Source organism: Centroberyx affinis, unplaced genomic scaffold (assembly GCF_046629955.1).
Source record: "Centroberyx affinis isolate AG114_WGS23_722 - 3 ecotype Tasmania unplaced genomic scaffold, CSIRO-AGI_Caff_v1 ptg001599l_1, whole genome shotgun sequence".
Lineage (NCBI taxonomy): Eukaryota > Metazoa > Chordata > Actinopteri > Beryciformes > Berycidae > Centroberyx > Centroberyx affinis.
The window spans coordinates 101,715-125,891 of NW_027280045.1; the positions used below are offsets into that span (position 1 = coordinate 101,715).

Sequence of the window (24,177 nt, forward strand, 5' to 3'; positions counted from 1 at the left end):
ATATTTACATAAATGAATTGTTCTCGCAGCTTTTCTATTAGTGGAGATCAAATGTTTTTAATATACTGTGTGGCTTTAGTTACGATTAAAATAGGGTTTTCTATCACTGAATTTGCATGATTTATCCATTCATATTGTGGTTTATCCACAGCGCATCACCCTTCCTGGGGCGTGTATCAAGCGAACGCGTGGTCTGCTCCCTTCAGTTGTCAGCTCATCCGATTGGTTGAGGGCAGTTACGCTTCCTGATTGAGGTTCGGAGCCGGCGTCCAATCAGATTCAGACATCTGTTCCGAGCCGAGAGGAGAACAGCGGCGGCGTTTCAGCGTTTCAGCTGTAACGTTACTGTATGTGAGTCTGGGCTGGAAAACAACGCGTGTAGCACGGCGCATTTTCACTCACTTGTATTTATATTTATATAGTTCGTTATTTTCTATTTGAAAGGGTGCTGTAGCTCGTGAGGATGACAGCCCTGTCGCTGCTTTTGATGGCCGTATCGGCCGCATCTGCACTGGCCGAGTCCACTGTATATTTTCGAGAACAATTTGAAGATGGGGGTAAGATCCTTGAAAGAGAATCATGTCGTTGATTGTCGATGTTGATCAATTGTTTTGCTGTTTTTGTTGAAATTGTAAATATTTCAGACATTGCGTTATTGAATCAGTACATGCATGCATGCTCACTTGAATAGCTAAACCAGCCTGCCGAGCTGGATCATTAATATCAGCTTGTTGGCTGCAGTTCACCCAGAAGAATTACTTTTTGACATGGCAGCTTATTATTTTACTGGCATAGATGTGATGCGTTGTGTGCTGACTGCTCGTCTTGAAATGCATTTAACCTATATGGGCATCATCCATCTTTTGACCCCCATCCATCCATCCCACCCCTCCTTTTCCCCCGGGGCATCAGCTAACCCCGCCTGCCTCCCTCCCATCCCCCTGCTGCATGTCTGCCCTGCTCATTCACACTGTCATCCCCGACACCCCCATCATGTTGGATACACCAGTCTCATAGTACTCTGTAGATACTAGTGAAGGCCGTCATCTGTTACCGGCATGTCCCTGCAACCCAAGACATTCCCATTTCAGCTGCAGCTACACACTGACGGTGATCCCATTTAAAGTGACTGTCCAGCTGTGACAATCCATTATGTGCAAACTGTTTTTGCAGATGCCTGGAAGAGTCGCTGGGTGGAGTCCAAACACAAATCAGACTATGGCCAGTTTGTCCTGACTGCAGGGAAGTTCTACGGTGATGCAGAGAAAGACAAAGGTGAGAGGAAAGATTAAATGGCAGCGTTTCCTCCTCCCACTGTCACCCTGTCGCCTTTGTGCAAGACAGTTAACGCCCACAGTATTGTCAAACTGTGTCTGTGTGTGTGTGTGTGTGTGTGTGAGAGCATGGGTGTCTTTCTACTGTATATCTCTGTGGAGGAGGTTCAATTACAGATTATGCATTTCAGTGTTGTCTCTGATTTTATACAGCAGTGATGCTTGGGAGTCATTTTAGTTTTTGTTGCACTCTGGTCCTTGTTGTGGTTGAGTGCTAAACCATATCGTTTTTACATAATTTAATAAAACATTAATTCTAAATCATAGGACTACAGCTCTTTAGGTTTCAGATTTAATCCGTCCTTATAATGTGACGTTTTCCGTAGCACTACTGGCTGAATACAGAGGAAACACCGCACCTGTATGCAAGACACAGTCCAGTAACATTATCTCTCCTGCAGGGCTTCAGACCAGCCAGGACGCCCGCTTCTACTCCCTGTCATCCCGTTTTGACGACTTCAACAACAAGGGCCAGCCTCTCGTCATCCAGTTCACTGTGAAACATGAGCAGAGCATCGACTGTGGCGGAGGCTACATCAAACTGTTCCCCTCCGACCTCAACCAGGAAGACATGCATGGAGACTCCAAATACAACATCATGTTTGGTCAGTGTGGCCAGTTGACTATCTAGACTCTTTTGTGCTGACAGTATAATTCAGCGGTATAAGAGATCAAATGTAGTATACCTCGAAGACATTGGCAGATCTGTTAAGGAACACATGGTTTCTGTGTTTTTTGGCACTTGTACTTGTCATCATGTTTTATGGCAGTGTAAAGATGCATTTTATATGCCTTAAAACAAACAAGGCTTCCACAAATGACAGTGGTAAATTTTACTGACAGATAACACAAGTTAAACACCACTGATTTGTTGTCTTTCTCAGCTACTCTCAAAAAAAATTAATAAAATTAAAAGTTTTGGCTGACTTAGTGTATTGAATATCTGTATTTTAGATGCATTTTAGGTATTCCTTATGCCTTTCCTCCTCGTGCTTTGCCTAGTTTGTACTTTCAACGGAGAGATTAAATTCCAGTCGTTGTTTGTGTTCCTGTCTCAGGTCCTGACATCTGTGGCCCTGGCACGAAGAAGGTTCATGTGATCTTCAACTACAAAGGAAAGAACCATTTGATCAACAAGGACATCAGATGCAAGGTGAGACCTACAGCAAGAAACGGTTGTGGTTTCTACATTAAAGAGCCTTGCCAGATATCCGTTGCACAAAGAAATGCATACTTATTTTTATTATTAATTGCTGCTAAATCTTCGGAATTGCCTTTATTTTCTTTCTCACCATAAAATCAAATCTGCAAAGAATGTACATTAGAAGTGGGAATGGTATTGCATATTATAAACACCTTACATGCAAATAACTTGTCACCTGTGGATAACACACAGAATTAATTGTTAAAAAAGTCCCTTTAACAACAAATGACACACCGCTCATAGCTTTAATCATCTCTTTTTCTGTCATGCAGGATGATGAGTACACTCACTTGTACACGCTGGTCGTCAACCCCGACAACACTTACGAGGTTAAGATCGACAATAAGAAGGTGGAGTCCGGCAGTCTGGAGGAGGACTGGGACTTCCTGCCGCCGAAGAAAATCAAGGACCCCGAAGCCAAGAAGCCAGAGGACTGGGATGAGAGGGAGAAGATTCCCGACCCCGATGATAAGAAACCCGAGGTCAGTCTTTTTTATAGTTAAAACATTTTGAATCCATTTTTTTTTTTATTCCCCCACACCTAAATGTCTGCTCTGTCCTCGTTTGTATGTATCTGTTTCCAAAATGCATTTGATTTGCCTCAGCATAGTTGTGTTTCCCCCCTGTGTCTGTTTGGCAGGACTGGGACAAACCCGAGAACATCCCAGATCCTGATGCCAAGAAGCCCGACGACTGGGACGATGAGATGGACGGAGAGTGGGAGCCTCCCATGGTCACCAACCCCGACTACAAGGTAAAAAACTGATATTACACAAGTTCTTATCAGTAATATACTACTTCTCAACATGAGTAAAAACAGTGTCGTCTTTGTTGCCACAGAAAAATATTTATATACTATTTTTGACATCATAAAATAAAGTTGGGGAATTAACTTTCTATATAAAGCACTTATAAACCTATATAGACCTATAAACTGATTTTTTAAAATGTTTTTTCTTAGATTTGTGGGGCAGTTTCACAGTAATGTCACATTATGACACTGACAGCTGTAACTGTTTCTATCCTTCTCTTAGTCATTCGTTGCATCTCTAATTCCAATTTCAGAGCCATTTCATGAACTTTCAGAGATATGTTTTGCCCTCATGTCCCATTTAATTTCCTACGCTTCTCTCTGTCCAACACAGCAAAGTAGAACGGAAAGAGAAAGCTGTCACGGCATAATTTCTCCCGATAAACAAGTTAAAAAAGATCTTTTTGCTTTTGTGATTTCTCTAAACTAACCATGTTGCCTGGCTTTCTGTGTCCATTTGCTTTCCGTAGGGTGAGTGGAAGCCCAGAGAGATCGACAACCCTGCCTACAAGGGCAAGTGGGTCCATCCTGAGATCGACAACCCAGAGTACACAGCCGATGCCGAGATCTACAAATATGACAGCATCGGCGTGATCGGACTCGACCTGTGGCAGGTAAACTGACTAAACAAAGCAAGTTTCTACACTGTTTGTCTGCTATTTATGATCTTACCAAAGACCATTATTATATTTGGTTCTTGCTTTTAACACCTATTGTATATATTCATTACATTACAATAAGTACATTTTGTTAACAGTAGTCAAATCGACCATATATCACATCTTCATCACCTATATTCACAAATAGGAACTTTTCCTAGCTCTCTTCCCCGGGGCTAATATATTTTCTGCCAGAGCTAGTGCAAAATAGTATTTGTTGTTAGCCAAATTTGAATGTGGGCTAGTAGAAATGGCAGACAAAAAATTCCCAAAACCCTTCAATTCCATTCCTGGTTATATTTAGGTTTTAGATCCTATAGGACACTAGTTATTCACTCATTTTGTTTGTCATTTGTTTGTATGAAGCATCTGACAGTATAATATCAATTCAATAACATACATTTCTTTCTGATGCAGGTTAAGTCTGGTACCATCTTTGATAACTTCCTCATCACCAACGACCCAAACCAGGCAGAGGAAGTCGGCCTCGACACGTGGGGTCAAGCCAAGGTCAGTCCACAGCCTCCGTCCTCACCGGTTTTCAAACTGTATCTTGTTTTTTCAAATCTTAAACATCTTTAGCACTTATGGAGAAACACACCATAATTTCAATGCTTACTGGGTGAAGCATCAATGTCTGATGACGACTACTGAGTTTTTGATGCAGATCTTCCGCTAACATTTTAATTTGTCTTCTTTATTCTGAAGGTTCATCTTACTAAAAAAAAAAAAAGCTTTTGGAACTAATTAATATTGCTGTCAGATAATTTTATCTTTTTCATTTTTGCTTCCTTTCCAGGACCCAGAGAAGAAGATGAAGGAGAGCCAAGAGGAGGAGGAGAGAAAGAAGCGCGAGGACGAGGACAAGCAGAGGAAAGACGAGGCGAAGGAGGAAGATGAGGAGGAGGAGGAAGAGGAGAAAGATGAGGAGGAGGAAGAGGAAGAGGAGGAGGAGGAGGATGAGCTGGAGCAGGAGGAGGAAGAGGAGGAGGAAGGCACAGACTCTAAACTTAAGGATGAGTTATAAACTCCTCACAGGAACTTTTAGAAGAGAACCTGACTGTCTGTGTCAATGAGCCATTGGATCAAGGCTGGAGACTGAGCTGAAAGACCTTCATGACCGACACCCTGGGGTGGGGTGGGTGGGTGGGGTGGGGCGGGGGGGGGGGGGCTTTAGTTTTGTTTACAGGATGGGGGAATAGGTGAAAAAGGGCAATAACTGTTTTGTTTTCATGTTTACATGTGCTATTATTGTTGTTATGAAACAAGAAGGTTGTAACCGTAACGCAAAGAATGAAGATTATAAAGATTGTCGAGACCGGAAACTATTAAACAACACCCATACAACTGATTTGCTGTTAATATGCAATAGAAAATATAAATTGTCAGCTGTGTTCTGCACAAAGTTGAGTTTCTATGAAGTTTACTGTCATCTTTGTTACATGGGTTATGATCCCATACCATGAAAATGTTTTGTTTACCTCATGTGTTTTTGTTTGTTTTATTAATCTGTCATGTGGGGATTTTTTGTTTGTTTTGTTTTGTTTTTTTGCTGTCATGTCACTCTGACTCTGTCTCAAGCCGCCCCTCTCGGCCCTCCTCAGACATCATGTGGATCTCAGAGGATTTCGTAGGGTTAGACGTAATATGGAGTCCTACTTTCATCCTGCCTCCTCTTATCTAATCCTCTCAGATTCACACAGATGTGTACGGCATGCGGACAAGAGTGCATCAGGACAGAAACTGTATATATGTGACGGCCTGCTCAAAAAATGCCGTTGCCCATGGGAAGGTGATATGGGGTTCCTTGAGATGGAATCCCTTGCATAGTTTTGTACTGTATAGTTAAAAAACAGTAACATTTTTTCTCTTCAGTGCAGGTAGTTTTGTGTGTCTAAATAAACCATACATTTACTGTAGACTCTTGAACTGTAGAACGCTTAAGTAGCAGGAAAGAGCTTCTGTCCATTGGTACGTATTAATTTTAGGTTCATCCAGTAGTGGTCTGTCACAGTGGGTGGACGCTGCGACCAGTTCCCTCATTTCTGATGCCAACATTTCCGCACTGCTGTAGCCCAACACACTGTCCCAAACTGACTGAAAGCTGGTCCTTTTGTAAAGACACATTTTGTACTAATGCTAGTAATTGAAGTGGGAGGATGTTTTCATTTTGCTGTGTAAAAAGAGAGGAATTCTGTCCAATAAAAACAACCAGAAGGAAATGAGTAGAAGTCCTTTCTCTATGAGATGTCTTTTGTTATATTACAGTGGGACTGTTATTTACTTTGGCTGCATTGCAGACTACATAAACTTTACATGGTCACTACAGGCCCTTAGGGCATTTTACTATATTTCTAAGTAGCATTTAGCTTTTTTCCTGTTCACATTTCTCACGCTCCTCATTGGTTAATTTATAGTTTTTAGCCATATGTTCTGTTTTGGCTGTAGGGATACTACATGGCAGAACATATTTCAAACTAAATATCTAAACAGTTATGAGTAAAGTCCACCGTAGACAGACTGTCTGCATTCCAGTCATGGATTTCCATGGTTCCTGTTTAAAGTCCAGCGCCAGGTTTTTTAGCGGCCCCTGTGTGAGTCTGGCAGCAGCGCAGAATGAAAGCAGTGGGAACAGAAACACTATGGCTGCCACTCTGTCTCTTACTCAGGTAACACTGTCTTACAACTCAAATCTAACGACCAGAAATGTTTTGTAGCCTCTATTTACTACTCATAAACATTTCAATAATGTTAGTTAATTTCGGTAGGCGAAAACGCGGGCGTACGGCGATCCTTGTCCTTCTTTTTGGAAGTTTTGTCCTGCTCTGACTGGGAAAAGTTTCTGCCTAATCTCTTTGGGGACTGCGTAAGGGCGTAGCTAGCTAGCTAGCCTGCTAGCTAAGTGCTAGTTTGTGTGCAGTATGGGGCTGTTTTAGAGCTGCTTTAGCAAACTAATGCCAAGCAAACGTTGTACGGTTTCGATTCGATTGGGGATGTAAATAATCCTATTTTGTACTGCCTTAGTTTGCTGCAGGCTAGTTGGTCCTGGTCAGAGGGATGTTATACGAGCTCCCATGTGTTGTTTTGTTGTGGCTCCACTGTCAAAATTTCTTTGCTAGAGCCATTGCTATTGCTCGCTGCCACAAATACAGCAAGTTACTGGCTTCATACGTTACACAGTCTATGTTGAGATTCTCATCGCTGCTTATTTAGCTTGCTAGATGGTTAGGCTCAGTAACCAGTCTGTTTATTGCTATTATTAGAAGAGCTTCACAGAGTGGGTTAGTGTGCTGCCCATGACCTTTGGAAATCAACTAGCCTTGTTTGCTATGGTTGTCTGCGAGGTTTGACCTGTGTCCAACTGCCCATCTAAAACAGAGAGAATAAGATGCTTGTTTAGCTAGTGTTAACAGTTAGCTGTTTTGCTCCTAGTAAGAGGAAGTGCACTTGAGTGGACTGCCCTTCTACAGTCACAAAATATTGCTAGCTAAGTTAAATGCAGTATGTGGAAGTTAGTTTTTGTACTGTGCAAACCAACTATCTTATTTAGTTGGAAGCACCCAGGTCTGATAACTGGTCTGGTTACAGTCCTAGACTTGTTACCCGAGCCACTGTTACCCCTGACAACAGAAAAGAGCTGTCTGCTAATAACCTAACAGTCTGAACCCAGCAGTATTGCCATCATTAGCTCTCTCAGATGTGTTCATAAATGGACTACTTGTAAAATAAAACCCTCTCAGGCTTAGTCAATTGCTGAAGCTGCAACCATAGGCTGCGATTTAAAAAAAAAAAAAATCAAAGTAGCTGGTTCTCTAAATATTGTGTGATGAGATTGCCATGTCGTGTGAGTTCATCGGTCTTTCAGGCAGTAATGTATGTTGTAAGAAGTCTTGAAGCCTATGTGCTGTCATGCCGAGGCTTTTCCACCTGATAATCTGTGTCCTCAAACTATAGGGCTACTGTAGGGTGTTAGTAGTAACATTACATTAGTGTTTCCTTGCTGCTGGTGGATTAGGGAGTAGCAATTTCTAGAGCAAACTAGACTGGCCTGTCAACTCCTGTACTGTACCGTATCTTGCTATCTGCTGCAGTTTTGTATAGGCGAGCTACAGAATGATTGAGGGGTGTTTTTTCAATGCTCAATTAAAGAGTCGCCAGTACAATGACCACAGTGTTGCAGCCGCCAACAGTTCCAGGCACACTATTGTGTGTCATAGAAAAAGTGGCATTGGCCAGAGAAAGATAAGTGTGTGTGAATAGTCATCGGATTATGAATTGGCAATTGACATAGCTGACAGGCAACCAGGCCGAGCATAGGCTATGTTTTTCTTGCAAGTCTCACCCTCAGTGTCCGAGCTATGTAAATCTTTAACAGGACTGAAATCCAAGAAGATCTTTGACATTCTCCTGCTTTTCTTTTACAGTGGAGGTGATTTTGTGTTTCTTTGTGTGTGTGTGTGTGTGTGTGTGTGTGTGTGTGTGTGTGTGTGTGTGTGTGTGTGTGTGTGTGTGTGTGTGTGTGTGTGTGTGTGTGTGTGTGTAGGCACAACAAGGAAGAATGCCTCCAGAAAGAAAGCCTTTACCCACTGGTTAAAAATGGCCACTCCCCAGTTGTGTCACAATACACGCAATTAGCTTCCTTTACGTTACTGCTGAGCTGCACCTATCTATTTAAAAGCATATAACAAGCACAACAGAAAATTGTCATGCTGGTTATATGAAGAATGAAATGCAGATTCTTTTCCTGTGCAGCCCAGCAGCAGACCATCAATTGCATTAAAAGAGGAAATGGGGGGAGGAAAGGAGGAAATGACATAAGGCAAAATAGACTGTTGTCTGTGGAGGGACACCCTGCTGTAGCTCTGTTAGTTGACCGTCAAGAGCCTCAGGAAGTGAAGCCTATATCATGAAGACGGAGGAAGCAAGTCATGGTCGGTCTACTTGCAAATCAGCAGGAACCTTCTGTAACCTGACTCATACGAGGCAGCTGTGCAGTACAGCACACACACCTTATTGCGTTAGAGAATATGGGACTTGCATGACACTGCCAGGAAACATGGGATAGGAGTGCCTCTCTCATACAATTATTAGTGGAATTACTCAGGATAATGCTCTCATGTCTGGAGTCGTCACTTTGCCTCCCTCGTCCTACCCAGACCTGCAGACTAGCCTCCACAAGCTGTATATGTTGTGGAAAAACTAGAATGCTGGCTCCAGCTGTTCTTACATTCAGACAGGTCTTATGGCTGCTACTCTTTTGCACAACAGACTGACATGTTGGCCTTTGTTCTTTTTGTATGAGCGGTTATCAAAGTCACTGTGTTCGTATTTACCCGGGAAATGTACAGGGCGATTTGACAAGCAGCTGTTTTCGTCACTGATATGAACACGATGATGAAAAATAATGCTGATATTTGCCGTATTGGTTGAAGTCTGTGCCTTTGCCTCCCCCATCTGTAACGGATCAGCCTTGTTTTTTGGCAGCTGCCTTGGCACAGTGGATGACACGCTTGGCCTGCAGTCAAACAAACACTTGTTGATCATTTGAGCTTGTAGACTGGATCTGTAGAAGTTACAAAGCATGTTAAGCAGGCCTGGTATTTACTCAAGTTTATTTTGTATCCGAACAAAATTATGGGTCAGTTTAGTGATTTGTTGATTCTTATGCCTAGGCCTAAATGCGACCATCTGGACAGAGACAAGTGCTTCTGTTATAGTTCCGCAATGTATTGATAAATTCAGTAAACTGTGTTTGTCTTCCCCAACAGCTCTCCAGTGGAAATCCCATCTATGACAAATACTATCGGCAGGTAGGCAAAAATATCTCTTTACTACAACATAATTAATTTATTCAGATTACGTTGTTATCTTTTCAGAAACAGTACTTCTTACACATTGCCTAGATAGTGTGCATATCAGTAATTGTATAAGCAGTGAATTTACCTTTTAATTTCCATCAAGGAAAAAAAATGTACCTACACTCCCCTATCATACAGTATTATTCTGCAAACACAGGAATATTTGTTACATCTGCAGTCTGAATGCTTGTGTGTGTGAGTGACTTTGACTCTTGAACCCCTTACTATTGCTTGCTTGTAATGTCGGCAATCTAGGAATTTTAATCTTGTTCTACTGTTCATTGTACTGTAAATCGCTCTGGATTAGAGAATTCAGCTAAATGCCTAGAATACGATATATTAATGAAATGTGGCAGGAGAGAGAAATACTGAAATTCAGAGAGATGCTGCATAGCATCATCTGTGTTAATCCACGGCGGCGTTGCAGTGAACAGTGATCTCTCTTCTCTCAGATCTAGTCTCTGTGTCCAATGAGGGAAGCTTCTCCATGAATAAATAATGGTTCTCTTTGCCAAACCTGTCAGAGGAGCTAGCTGGGAGCCTCATGAAAGAGGACTAAGTGTTGCGGTTAGTGTAGACCCAGTACCAAGCAAACAGACTGCTGAGAAAATCGCTTTGGTTTATTATCAGTATTGATTTTAACTGACTCAGGGATTCTCCTAGCCCGCAGGGCAATTCTCACACTTTTCACTTCTTTCACGTTCTTTATTTGCTTCCCTAACACTGACAGACTTTTAGAGCTGAAACCCATACCCGGTTAATTTTTCATTACGTCAGTCCGCAGCAAATGACCAATAAGAAATGTAGTCTCTTTGCCAGCAGCACAGCTGTATCACTGATGTTTGTAAAATGGAATGAGCTCTAATGAATGGGTGTGGGGGTGTGTGTGTGTGTTTGTGTGTGTGTATTTTGTGTCTGTGTTTGTGTGCAGGTTGATCCGACTGGCAGTGGGCGGGTGGCAGCAGCTGATGCTGCTCTGTTCCTAAAGAGGTCGGGTTTGGCTGACCTGGTGTTGGGGAAGGTAAGCACAACACACACATCGGCACAGCAGCTGCTCTTCTCTAGTCTTCACTAGTCATGTTGATAAACAAATATTAACTCATACAATTAGTCACTTTGTAGTAGAGCATCAGTGTAATTTCTAAAATGTAAAATGCATATGTGTCTTTGTAGATCTGGGATTTGGCAGACTCTGAGCGTAAAGGGTGCCTCAACAAACAGGTACAAATACATTGTACACTACATAACAGATTTGTGTGTTTTAGATGCATCACTTTTAGTGTTTGTAATCAGTAGGCTGATGTCACTTGTCATACCCCTGCTCCCCTCAGCAATTCTTCATAGCGTTGCGGTTGGTGGCCTGTGCTCAGAATGGCCTGGAGGTGGCGCTCAAGAGCCTCCATCTGGCCGTTCCTCCCCCCAAGTTTGTAAGTTCAGTTTACTTGTCTCTGTGCTGTACATTTCAACACTGGCTCTATCCTATCTATATCCTATTTCTAAATGCTGCTGTTGTTAATTCAAAGTTTCTTCCAGACATACTGTACAGTCAGAAGTGCCGGTATTGGGACAATGAATTGTTTTTCTTTTGCTTTTGTCATTATTTTTCAACTTTATTTAACACAGGTCTTAATAAAGGCCCATAAGCAAAATCCCCATCACACTATAGATGGATCAACACCAAAAAAGACTTCACTTAAGCTCACTGCCACAATGCTTACACATAACAGTTTATTGTGAATTCAAACTCAATTAGCCTGATGAAAAACATGTTTTCACTAAGGTTAACTAATTGTTGTAATCCTAGCATGACACAAGCAGCCCGCTGTTACCAGGAGGAGTGGCCATTGACATTCCCTGGGTGGTCAAGGTGAGGCTATCACAAGGTTTCCTGTTATTATGCAACACAGACTTCTGTGGTAGTGCCATGTCAGTAGCATCCACTCCTAAACATAAATTGATGCTATCTAGAAAATTTAAAAATGGAAGCTTGCCATGCAAAATAGTAATGATTATTTTCAATTATTTTCACAGATCATTTCTCTCCTACCTCCTAAACTTTTCGGTAGCACATTTGGAAAAAATGTTAATGTATAGTTTTACAGAAGCTGCTTCATGATAAAGACAAGCTCATCTGTTTTTTCCCCAGGCTGAGGAGAAGATGAAGTTTGATGCCATCTTTGACAGTCTGGCTCCGGTGGGAGGGATACTAACGGGAGACAAAGTCAAGCCCGTCCTGCTCAACTCCAAGCTGCCAGTGGACGTCCTGGGCAGGGTACGACCCCCAGACTGAGGAACCAGACAGATGACGGCTTTTAGTTTAGTTACATAGTGAGAAAACATAGAGGCAAAGAGATGAAAACAAAGTGAGAAATTTAAAAAAAAAACGCAGCAAGAAGAGTTACGGATTTGTACAGGTGGCATTAAAAAAACTCAAAAGGCCTTATTAAAAACACACTTCACCTCAACACAAACAAAAGAAGGGAACAAACAAAAGACAACCGAGAAATCAACATGACAAGCATAGACGGCTGCATTGGATAACAGAATATAACAGAATAAATTCTATTTGTAACAGAATCTAAATGACAGCAAAACACGTAGGTGGAAAACAACAGAATGCAGTAAACGAAAAGAGAAGTGAAATTTAAAGGCATTGATGTAGAAAATGAAATCAGAGAGGAAGTGAGAGCTTGCTAGTTAATGAGGGATTTCAGGGACACATGTTCATTTTAAGCCCATAGTTTTCTATTGATGCGTGCTAAACAAACATGTTTGTGTGTGTTGAAGGTGTGGGAGCTCAGTGACCTCGACAGAGATGGAATGTTGGACAGAGACGAATTTGCTGTGGTAAGAAATGGGATAATTACCATGCAGAAACCCCCATACATTCTAAATATAATCTGCCATTAGTTTCATTTTTAGGCTATTTTTCAACGGATATATTCAAATCTGTATACTATTGCCTCTCAAGTGTCTATTTATAACTTGTCATGGGTTGTTAGCAGTTGGTTTCAAAAAAGCTGTTTTCCTTTCTTTTAGCTGTCAGAATAGATATGAAGGATTTTACACCAAAGTGTGTGTGTGTGTGTGTGTGTGTGTGTGTGTGTTTACTGCTTATATAACGTCCAGATGTTTGCAACTTTTATAAGCTGTGAGGATGATATCTCCAGGCCTGAATGGAGCAAATTCCCCAGTGGAAAATGTGAATTCGAGACTTGTTTTAAGTGTGAAGGCTCAATAAGCATGAGATGGGTTATTGGTAACAGTCTTTTATCATTGATTTTTGCCCCGTCCCCAGGCCATGTATCTGGTCTACAGAGCTCTGGAGGGGGAGCCTGTCCCCATGTCTCTGCCACCTCCGCTGGTTCCCCCCTCCAAGAGGAAAAAACCCTCGGCGCCTCCGGTGATGCCCTTGTTGCCTTCGCCCCCCTCCGCCAAAGACAGTCGCTCCTCCCACTCCGGGGCGAAAACCATGCCCCACCCTCCTAAACCAGCCCCCGCTCCTGCCCCGACGCCAGCCGCCGCCCCTGTGAGTACCAGACCCATCACTCCTGGGCGCCGAAGTATATGAGAAGCTGTTGGATATTTCAAAACGATATTATACAATTTATATTTAACATTTGAAAACGGTGACAAGAAATGCTCAAAATGAAGTCAAATTGGCTAGTTCAGTGTGTTTTTCAAAAGAATGAGACGAGAGAGAATGTGAAGGTAAGTGAATTCTGAGGTTGAAATACTGTTTTGTCGTCAGTGTAGGCTCTTGTAGATTTTAACCATATTCAGAAAGCAGAAAGTTAGCCGTTCGTCGTAGTTACTGTCTGTTTTTGCTGTCCAGTGGGTGGTGTCCCCAGCAGACAAAGCCAAGTCCGATGAGCTGTTCAGCAAGACGGACGGCGACATGGACGGCCTGGTGTCCGGACCCGAGGTCAGAGACATCTTCCTCAAGACCGGGCTGCCCTCTGCCACGCTGGCTCGCATCTGGTAAGCAGGGACGGCGAAGTTCCCCGTCAGTTGCTCTGCCCGCATCTGAGGCGTTCTGTTATTCTGTCGCTCACACACCCTGTGGAGATTTATTTTAGTTTTCTCTTAAGAATCAGAATCTCTTTATTCACCAAGTGCAGTAAATTTACAGGAATATGTATTGGTGGCATTAGGGCTGCACAGTTGATCTTTTAAAATCACATATTGTGTTTTCTTTAGTTTGCACAATTAATGATCATAGAATAGAACATTTCATTTCACTTAGAACTGGAGCTGAAAATGGTCAAGAGTTGAAAATGAATGTGGATTTAAGATGCAAAAAGGAAAAATTATAAAAACAATTTTGTCCCTCAAATCAAGACTAATGGTCATGATTAGTAATCATAATCACAGTATAGTATTATTTTAGCTGTAACTGCACAGTCCTCGGTGGCGTTGGTGCAGGGCCATATCGACAGTTTTCACAGCATCACAGCACATACTGACACAAACCACAGGGACAACCGAATCTCACACCGGATCCATGGATTTTCATCTCCGCATGGCTGATTACTCTCTGTCCTTTTGTTGTGCTGTCTGTCTGTGTATTGGCTTCCATAACCACTGAACATGATGTCCAGTCAGGCTATCAGAAATAGTCTTTGCCTGAGGTGTAAATCATTACTTTGTTATGCAATATGTGTGTGTTTGTGTGTGTGTGTGTGTGTGTGTGTCAGGGAGCTTTGTGACATTGGAGACATTGGGAAACTGACCCGAGAGCAGTTTGCCCTGGCGCTCCATCTGATCAACCAGAAGCTGTCGAAAGGCCTGGACCCTCCGCAGAGCCTCTCCCCTGAGATGATCCCGCCCTCCGACAGACTCAACATCAAACAGGTGAGTCACAGTCTGAGCACCTGTACATGAAGTCCACGAATGAAAATATGAAATAAATAAATAATTCATAAATAATGAAAATGATAATAAATAGAACAACAGAGTCACAGTAATAATGATAATGGTTGTAATAGTAATAATAAAAGTGAGTAACGGTAGCCTAATAATTTATAAATGCAACCACAGTGATGTTGATAATGGTACTGAAGTAGAAGTGCGTCTCGATTGCTGTGTGTATATATGGGAATTTTGTGTGTGTGTGTTTGCTAAAGAGAAGAAAAAAGTTTATATCTCTTTAATCATGCACTGGCTGCTTTTTTGCCTGTTTATGCATGTTTTCTACTCTCATATATATATATATATATATATATATATATATATACTGTATATATATCTGCCAAATTGGCATGATCACTCTCAGTGTGATCTTGATCTTGATTTTGGTGCATTACTGACTGATATTAGTACATCAGTTTTGGTCAACATTAAACATGTGAGTCATTTTGATGCTAAAAATACAATTTGATTTCTCTGTCCCTTTTTTGTTTTTTGACCTATCTTTTCCCTCTTCTGTTGTGTGTGTTTGGATTTTTTCTTTTAGCTTGCGGCTGTTTCTCCGTCTCTCTCTGTGGCACTCTGTTTATTTTCCTTCTGTGTCTACTCTTTGCATATTATGCTTTGTCCACTTTACATGTCGGGATTTCCCTCTAGATGGAGACTCTGCTGAGTGAGTCTGCTAGCTAACAGAGTCAGGTGCATCTCAATACTGTAAACAGGCTGCCTTTCCTCATCATCTCTTCTACTGTGACTCATATTGATTTTCTCTAACTTCATATTTCTATTTGACTTGTGTTCATCCAGTTTTTCTGTCAAATCTAAATCAATAGTGTTCATCCAAATACTGATGCTTAGGAGGAAAGGAGACAAGAGGAGAGGATGCCATTTTTAGTATTTTGAGATGCACCCACTGCACCACATCTGGGCTGTAGAAGTGACTTTTGTTTCTGTCAAAGGCTTGAGTTGACTTTTATTTTATTTATTTTACAGTACAGCAGAATGGATGCAGTTGCAATCTGCACCTGCTTTACATAAAAAATAAAGTGAAATCAAGCACTATAGAAGTATTTGAAAGAAACCTTTGGACCCAGAGGTTCTGTAGGACCTTATTACCAATATTCTCCCAGTATTACTACTACTCCTCCTCTAGCTCCCATCCCTGCCCTTTGTGTCTCTTTCAGTGGCTGTGTGGAGTTTTTGTGAACGCCATCAATGTAGTTCTGTCATTCATTTGTTTGTGCTTTGCTATGAATGTGTTGTGTCATACACTCTGTAACGTGTCTTGAATATTCAAGATTTCTCATCAACATATGAGTCATTTTGAGGTTCTTTCTAGTTCCACAAAATGAGTTTTGACACAGTCTAGTCTAGACTAATCTGTGATGAAAGGTAATTCTTAGTCAAGATGAGGTTTCATCATTGTTATGGCGTTTGAACTGCAATAGTGATTTAACAGCCACCTCTAAATTATCCTCTGCCTTGCTCGGTCTCCAGAATAACGCGGCCAACCTGGCAGCTGACTTCTCTGCCATCAAGGAGCTGGACTCTCTCAGTAACGAGATTGTCGACCTACAGAGGTAAGCTTCCGTTCAGAAAATCTGTTCAAAAACAACAACAAGCACATAACTCATAACAAGCTGTGAGCAGATTGGTGCAGGTTACCTTGTTGGGGCCGTTGTGATAAGCGGTAGCCTAAAGTTGGCCTGTACTAGGTTTGATTATGCAGCCACTATAAGGATGTTCATGAATGGGTCTAATCAATCATCTGTTATTTAGGCCTTTTCTTGACTGTGTGCAACATCAATCAATGTTATCCAAGTAAAGGATTCATTTTGGTCTAACTTTTTTCTTAGTATCTTGGTGGAAAAATTCTATTGTTTAAATTGACCATGTCAGATAGCATAACGTAACTAATCTGTGCTTGCAGAGTTCAACAGTCAAACAGTCAAACAGTCAAACAGTCAAACAGGCTCTATATGTGCAGTGGGGTTTTTAGAAATTTCTGGCACGGACAGACTGACTGACTCTACTGACTGACTGACACAGTGACTAATACTAGCTGCTGATCACAGTTAAAAAACAGTTGGTGTTTGTGAACCACATTGGAGGAACGGGTTTAAAGTTGACTCAGCAAAGATGAGTGCAAGCCATGTAGAGGTGGAAAAAAATCACATGCACACAATCTGCATCTCTCGCTCTCTCTGTTTTTATTTTTCTGTTTCTCACTCACACCCACACACTTTACGAGAAGAAACACACACCTGTGTTGTTGCTGCTGGATGTCAAAGAGAGCAGATGGCTGGAGAGCCGACTTTATCTGGCTGCTCTGTGACTGTGATGTGGAGGTGAAGACAGAGGGATGCAAGATGGAGATGGTTGATTAATTGATTTTACTGGGTAATTGTCAAACAATATAAAGAATATCTTCAAGTATGAATCTAAACATTCTGAAAGATAACCCTATAATGCTCTGAAGCTTATTTTTGTATCTCGGGTGACATCTCAGACACCACTGGTCTGATTGGAGGGATGATGCATCTTTGCGCTGTTCTGGCTTTTACAAAAATAATGCTAAATGGCCTGATGTAGCGATATAAATAAAGCTTTGAAAGGCCCTACCTCCTACACTGTCCGTCCGATTGACACAAAACTTGCAACACACATCCAGCAGTCCTCACAAATTACCCAGTTTGGCCTAATGAGGGCCTATAAATCGGCTATAAGTAAGGGTCAAAAGAGATGACATCTTTACTTGTTTCTTTTGTTGCCCCTGAAACCGTTGAAGCATATTTGAGAGCGGGTGACAGGAAAGAGCAAACAAGCCGTGGTTCTGGTTTGGCTCTGCTTTCAGTCCTTTCTGTTTGATTATTGAGGAAAAGCAGAAGATCTTTCATCACCTGAAAAGAAATACTTGTCAACTCTCAGCATGATGGAGAGAGGGGGAGGGAGATACAGAGAGAAAGAAGTGTGTGTGTATACAGTATATAGGCCTAAATATATAGATATATATAGATATAGAGAAAGAGGTTATTTGTGTCAATGCTCACCACTTAAGCTTCCTTATTCTTGAAAGCTGAGAGTGAGAAGTGAGGAAGTAGCACTACAACCCCCCACTACTCTCATATATATATCAACACACACCCAGACACGCACACACAGGTAGAAGACAGCTGTTCGGGGTAGAAAGGAGAGGTAAGAAGTGGAAAGTGAGAGAGAGAGAGAGAGAGAGATTAGAGGTTGTGACAGGCAGCAGATCGAGGGGAAGAAGAGCTTGCTAAGATGATTCGTGTTTTTGGCTGCTTCAAAATGTGGCAACAGCCCTCTGTTCCTGATACTGATGATGATGGTGATGGGTAAGAAGAGATTGACAGTTATACTGAGCTTGAGTTGGCTTTAGAGTTGCTGGTGGAAGATGTAACTGCTACCAAGGGAGTGAGGCGTTTTGATGTGAGGGGAGAGGAGGAGAGAATACAAATATAGATGCTGGATTTGAAACTTACGGTGTTATTTTTGGCTGACATTTAAAGGGATGGCAAAGGATAAGTGCTTTGTGAAGGCTAACCTTGATGGCTATTGGGTTGTTTTTTCCCGTCATCTTATCTAAACAGAGGCTGTATTGGTTTTCCTGTTTCACTACTTTTTCCCACTCATCATCTACTTGTCTCCCAAATGTCTTGATCGGGATTATCATTTTAGCTGTAATTGCACAGTTCTACGCCAATTGAGAACCTGTTTTTTGATAATAGCATTGATCTAATTATGCCTTCACTGGGGAAAATTGATGATCTCAGGATGTATGGTGAGGATTTGCTGTTAGGAACTGAAAGGTTTTCTTTTACTTTTTTCTTTAATGATAGGAGTATTGTGTTATTTATTGTTTTACAGAACTAATTTACCCCATACATAGCACTGACCTTTTGTGTTGTGTATTTAGGTAATTTATTGTTTTTTATTGTGTTCATGATGTTGATTGAGCTGAAAGTGAAGGTTACACATGTAAGAAATGGATATCCAAAAAGAGGCTGTGCATATGGTGTAAAATGACCCTCTATCTACCGACTAGAGCTGCACGATTATGGCTAAGATGATCATTATTTTGCTGAATACTGTCATCATGTATTATTAATCATGATTAATGTTGATGATTTGAGGAGCAAAATTATTTTACTGCACATTTGGTATCTTATATCAACATCTGCACTACAACTTCAAGTAGAGCACACATTCTGAAATCTAAAAACTAAAATCCAGAATTAGTAATTATTTACTGCACACAACTAATTATGCAGTCCTACTCCCCACCCCTCCCCTCCTCTCTCCTCCCCCTATTACCTTCTGTCTGGGCTGTAGACAGGAAAAGGAGAAGTAGAGAGGATGGGCAGACGGACAAAACAAATGATAGATGTTGTAGGTTGGCCTCATCCTCCCTCCCTCCATCCCTCCCTCCCTTCCACTCCCTCCCTCCTTCCCTCCTCAAGGCAGCCATCTGCTTCTCACTCCTCTCCCACACATTTGACTGAGCAAGCACATGCTCACTCTCTCTCATCCTCTCACACACGCACCCTCATCACGCGTACAGTACTGTACATCCACACTCTCCTGGAAGCCTGGAAGCGTACAAACACACACACATACTCTCCACCTCTCTCCAGCTCACGTCACACACTTGCTTTCCGCTCTAGCTGCAGGCGTCTGCCCGGCTGTCTGTGTTGTGGTGTTGTGGTTTCAGGCCAGGATCATGGTGGCCCAGGGAGAGGAGGTGGAGGTGGAGGTGGAGGGGCGAGGTGGAGGAGGTTGGCCAGGGCTGGGTGGGCTGGGAACACTGGGACTGCCCTCTCTGTCCTCGGTGACTAAATACTCCTGTCTGTTGTGCTGGACCCCCAGGGAGAAGAGCACTGTGGAGCAGGAGATAAAAGAAAAGGAGGAGGCCATCCAGCAGCGGACCAGCGAAGTGCAGGTAAGGCATCGCCGTCTCTTCATCTGTCCGTCTGTCTTTGTCAAGGGCTGTTCACGTCTCGTTCCCGCTTTGCGAGTTTGTCCCTGTTCCCTTAGGTACAGTAGACAAAGGAGAAGAGGGTAAGAGAAGGAGAAAGAGAAAGATTTATGGGCAGACAGAAACACAGTGACAGAGTGGTGGAGATAAGGGTACGGATATCAAGGGGAAACACAGCTTCTCTGTTCTCTTGTTTTTGCTATTAATCAAAGCCCATCCAGAGACTGGTGTTGGAAAATAACTGCAGCTATACAGACATATATCTGTGCATTGGATGCTGTAATTGATAGAGCATCAATGCACTCTCCACTTGTCCCTTTCAAATTAAAAATCCAGACAAGACAAAGCAGATGGAAAGTACAGCAGGTGCTAAAGCAGTTCAGTTTTTTAGTGATGAATATTTTAACATGATGAATAGAGCAGGTGATCAATAACCTATTAGGCCAGCAGGCTTAGATGCTTGCTCAAACTCACAGTTAATGATGCTTGGAGAGAGAGAGAGAGAGAGATGCTGGTGTCCTTGTGTAGGAGTGTCTGCCTGCCGGCTCTGAGCCTGATAGATGGGCTCTATTTTGGGAGCAGACGGCTTAAAGGGCTAGTCCACTCCACTTTTTGGAGCCGTATCTGGCGTCAGAGTGTGATGGCGGGTCTCAGGGGAATTTCACATCGATGTAGCTGAATTTCTTAGCTTCACTGCAGCGTACCCTCAAGGCTTAGTGCTTGTGGCTATTTATATGGTGTTTCCTTAGTGTGCTTTGGCTGTCGTGATTCACCCCCCGCACCCCGCCCACAGACATCGCCCCGAGACTCCCTCCTTTCTGCTCTCCGTGTCTCCAATCCACCTTTCTGTCTCCTCTTCTCTCTCAAAAACATAGTTTACTCCAGCTCCATACCAGCTCTCATTTGCCTTCCCCTCACCCACCACATTGCAGGAAATATTCTTGGATATAAATTAAAGTAATCGTAACAGTTACAGTGCTGTCTCTGCTTTAGATGTTGAATTGTAAAGTTCAGTTTAAAGTCAGGTGCTGCACGTTCTTTCCCCACAGCTGCTCTCTCCCTTCATTCCTAAGTCTGTCCGCAGAGGGACAGACACACTAAACTCACTTCTCCCGTCCCATGCTCACCCCTCTACGTTCTTGGGACCTGGAGGATTAAAGGGCCTCTTGTTTTCCTTTCCTTAATCACCCATATTTGAGGAAATATCCTTGAAATACCATTATTCACCGTAACTGTTGTGTCACTACCTCTTCTGCTCCCTCCTTTTGCATCCTTCGGTTTTTCTGTAGAAGGACACACACACACACACACACACACACACACACACACACACACACTCACTTCTCCCGCTCTCACCCCTTTGGCTTTTGTCTGCAGGACTTGCAGGATGAGGTGGCGAGGGAGAGCGGGGAGCTGCAGCAGCTCCAGGCTCAGCGCCAGAAGGTCCAGGAGGCCCTGGAGGAGCTGGACCAGCAGAAGAACTCCCTGGAGGAGCAGCTGACTCACATCCGCCAGCAGACCAGCCACGAGAACCAGCTGGTAGGTCGAATGTTCCTAGTATAGTGTATAGGAAGAGCCTCTTAAAGGAGAAGCTAACAAACATATAGCAGCTGACTAGACACGAGAATGCCTTTTTCCTGTTTGTTTTAGCCTATTTAGGTGCCAAATGGGTTTGCCACATAAGGGAACTTATCATTCACTATCTGAATTGTCCTGATGAGGTAAACCCCACCCATCTGCTACACAAAGTCGTTAATACTACTATTTGACTCAGGTCTGGACCCAACTGATAGGCACCCGCCCAGAAACGAGCATACACAGCAAACAATATCCATCTTAACGGTCACTTAGTATAGCATTTAGTCTTAAAATGTTGTTCTCCTCAAGTCAAAGAATCTGAAAAATGGAGTGACATATTTTAATACTAGAAAGGCTCATAGATTTTGGGGGTGTAAATGAAAAATATACAGAAAAAACAACAAATCTGAGTTTGATAATTTATTAAAAACTATATTAAAAATGCAAGGAAATAAAATATGCAAGTATGTAAGCAAGATTAAATAGACTAATTTGTGCTGAAATAGTTTAAAATGCAAGGAAAAACAACACTTCAGTTTTAATGTCAGAACTTGTCTTTTATCAGTTTTTTGTGCACAGGGATGTGAATGGGTCTGGGTGTGGTGTCTTGAAGGAGAGAGAAAGTGTCTTAGGTATGAAGCGTCCCTGGCCGTCATGTAGGTCAAGTTCAGCTCCTTATCTAACTGCAGGAAGAAGTCATAGCAGCTGATGTCTTTGTTCAAGCGCTGTTTGTGTAGAACATGTGCACTGATGACGGTAGTGTCCAGTGTTGTAAAACACCGCCACAGTGACAGATAGCAGCTTTCACACATGTACTTGCACATCATCGGATCCATGATGTTGTGCATTATTCTCCATTTTTATTATTGTGGTGTTGAATCTGGCAGCAGACTTCTGTTTTGTGTGTGCTGGGTGGCAATTCTTCTCACTGCTTCTTCATCATTCCCAGTACAATAGAATTCTCCTCTGATTTATTCATATCAATACTGGAAGGCTAATTACAGTAATGATGAACCACTGGTGAAGCACATCATCATTTTTGATTGCAAGCGGGAAGCTTAGTAGACTGTACTCACAATAGTACACTACGCAAATACACACAGGCAAGAAAATCTAATATTTAGACAAACAATCATATCACACACAAACATCACACACACATATCACATAGCTGCAAACCTCTATTGTCTACAACATCAGTCAGAATAAGTTTGTTGCCATAAGAAGGCAGAGGCACAGTTCTACTTGAGTTCTACTAGATCAGTGGTTCTCAACTTGGGGTCCGGGCACCACCAGGGGTCCTTGAGGGCATCCCAGGGGGTCCCCAGCAAATTGATGAATCGTTAAACTTCATTATTTCATTTACAAGAACAATTATAGAATGTAGGAGACTGACTATTTTGATCATAGTTTCACTGTTATTGCTCTCCCTACAATACAGATAGTCATGGAGTGCTGGACAAAATCATATCTAACAATAAAAATATTCTCAGGTTTGGGTCCGAGGGACAAAGTTGCATCAAATGGGGGTCCGTGGCCCTAATGTGGACTAAATTAGGGGTCCTTGATATGAAAAAGGTTGAGAACCACTGTACTAGATTGTTCATGCATGTTTGGGTGGCTTAATGGATGCCTCCCCCCAACTCAGATCTCATCGCTGCAGTCAGAGCACGAGGACCAGGAGCAGAGGATTAGCCAGTATGAGGAGGAGCTGGTCCAGGCACGAGAGGAGCTGCTCAACCTGCAGGAGGAGACCAGGAGGCTGGAGGAGAAGGTCCAGTCTGCTCAAGAGCAGCTCACACCCTTGCAGGAGTCTGTACGCGACTCCTACACACAGGTCGCACAGGTCAGTGTGTGTGTGACGGTGTGTGTGGCCCTTGTCTTAGCCTTTGAAGGACCCCTGTATTTAGGTCTCCCATAAGAGTTCCTTACTCTGCAGAGTTAAAAAGAAAAAAAGATGGACGTAGAGAGTGTGACTTGGAGTATTTTTGGAGCCGGCCTCTAGCAGACATTAAAGGAACTGCCACTGCTGCCACGTCCTTATTGGCTTCAAAATTCACTTGTGGTTTTGTCCGCTTTGTTTTAACAAGTTTCTTTCTTCTCTTTCTCCATGTCATTCTCCTCCTCTCTCTTTGTTTCACCCTCCCTCCATCCCGCTCCCATTCAGGTGCAGCAGAAACTGAACGACCTCCAGGTGGAGGAGCGGTCAGTGACAGCCCAGCTCAGCTGGAAGAGAGCACTGGAGGACAGCTCTCCTGTCATGGTGAACGGCTCAGCAGGCCCCATGGCGGAGCTGCGCCAGGGGGACCTCTTCCAACAGGACCTCTTCCAGGAGGACCATCCTAAAGAGCTGAAGGAGGAAGAACCACCTGCTGTCTTCCTTCCACAGAAAGAACAGTCTGAACAGGAACAGACAGAAGGAGCGGATGAGAGAGAAGAAGAGGAAGAAGAGAAGGAGGATGAGAGTCCTAAGACTCCAGAGGAGGAAAAGACAAAGTCTGATGCTTTGGATGATCTCTATACTAGTCTAGCCTCCTCTGAGATCCTCGGTGGTCTGTCCACCTTTACCAAGCCACGGGAGAACATTGTTAGGGTAATAAATACACTTGCTTCAGTTGTCAGTCATTGTATGACTAGAAAGAAGCCACTATGTAGCCTAGAACATCACTTCTTAGTAGAACTGTGTAGTGCTTTGTTTCACTTTTAAAATATTGCTGTGAAAACATCACAAAGTTTGTCCAAAAATTATGTTAAACAATATCCGGTTTAGTTTAGCATGATTTCCTAACACAAAAATAGGATTTTCCCAATTCTTTCAGCATCCAATAT

General features: G+C 42.6%; 2 protein-coding genes across 3 annotated transcripts in view; both read left to right on the forward strand.

Moving 5' to 3' along the window:
• Nucleotides 1-305: 305 nt before the first annotated feature.
• Nucleotides 306-5,136, forward strand: calr (calreticulin). The gene is made up of 9 exons (XM_071527981.1): nucleotides 306-557; nucleotides 1,174-1,275; nucleotides 1,736-1,939; nucleotides 2,393-2,487; nucleotides 2,811-3,020; nucleotides 3,179-3,292; nucleotides 3,820-3,963; nucleotides 4,426-4,518; nucleotides 4,808-5,136. Exons 1-9 carry the CDS (start codon nucleotides 464-466, stop codon nucleotides 5,033-5,035), a joined length of 1,284 nt encoding a protein of 427 aa, XP_071384082.1. The 5' UTR covers nucleotides 306-463; the 3' UTR covers nucleotides 5,036-5,136.
• Nucleotides 5,137-6,643: 1,507 nt separating this feature from the next.
• eps15 (epidermal growth factor receptor pathway substrate 15) overlaps nucleotides 6,644-24,177 on the forward strand; it is a 28,183-nt gene continuing 10,649 nt past the window's right edge. For both annotated transcript variants that reach the window (XM_071527998.1, XM_071527999.1), the window contains exons 1-16: nucleotides 6,644-6,677; nucleotides 9,777-9,818; nucleotides 10,798-10,887; nucleotides 11,040-11,087; nucleotides 11,198-11,293; nucleotides 11,671-11,733; nucleotides 12,013-12,138; nucleotides 12,654-12,713; nucleotides 13,165-13,395; nucleotides 13,702-13,847; nucleotides 14,564-14,720; nucleotides 16,272-16,354; nucleotides 19,662-19,734; nucleotides 21,148-21,309; nucleotides 22,997-23,194; nucleotides 23,516-23,941. In XM_071527998.1, the coding sequence (XP_071384099.1) occupies nucleotides 6,651-6,677; nucleotides 9,777-9,818; nucleotides 10,798-10,887; nucleotides 11,040-11,087; nucleotides 11,198-11,293; nucleotides 11,671-11,733; nucleotides 12,013-12,138; nucleotides 12,654-12,713; nucleotides 13,165-13,395; nucleotides 13,702-13,847; nucleotides 14,564-14,720; nucleotides 16,272-16,354; nucleotides 19,662-19,734; nucleotides 21,148-21,309; nucleotides 22,997-23,194; nucleotides 23,516-23,941 (2,028 nt within the window). In that variant the 5' untranslated portion in view covers nucleotides 6,644-6,650. The remainder of the gene's footprint in view (nucleotides 6,678-9,776; nucleotides 9,819-10,797; nucleotides 10,888-11,039; nucleotides 11,088-11,197; nucleotides 11,294-11,670; nucleotides 11,734-12,012; nucleotides 12,139-12,653; nucleotides 12,714-13,164; nucleotides 13,396-13,701; nucleotides 13,848-14,563; nucleotides 14,721-16,271; nucleotides 16,355-19,661; nucleotides 19,735-21,147; nucleotides 21,310-22,996; nucleotides 23,195-23,515; nucleotides 23,942-24,177) is intronic.

Bases quoted from the DNA above. Each gene is read 5' to 3' on its own strand.
- calr (XM_071527981.1), top strand. From the start codon at position 464: ATGACAGCCCTGTCGCTGCTTTTGATGGCCGTATCGGCCGCATCTGCA. The intron at 558-1,173 runs GTAAGATCCTTG...CTGTTTTTGCAG, and splicing joins AGAACAATTTGAAGATGGGG to ATGCCTGGAAGAGTCGCTGG. The intron at 3,021-3,178 runs GTCAGTCTTTTT...TCTGTTTGGCAG, and splicing joins CCGATGATAAGAAACCCGAG to GACTGGGACAAACCCGAGAA.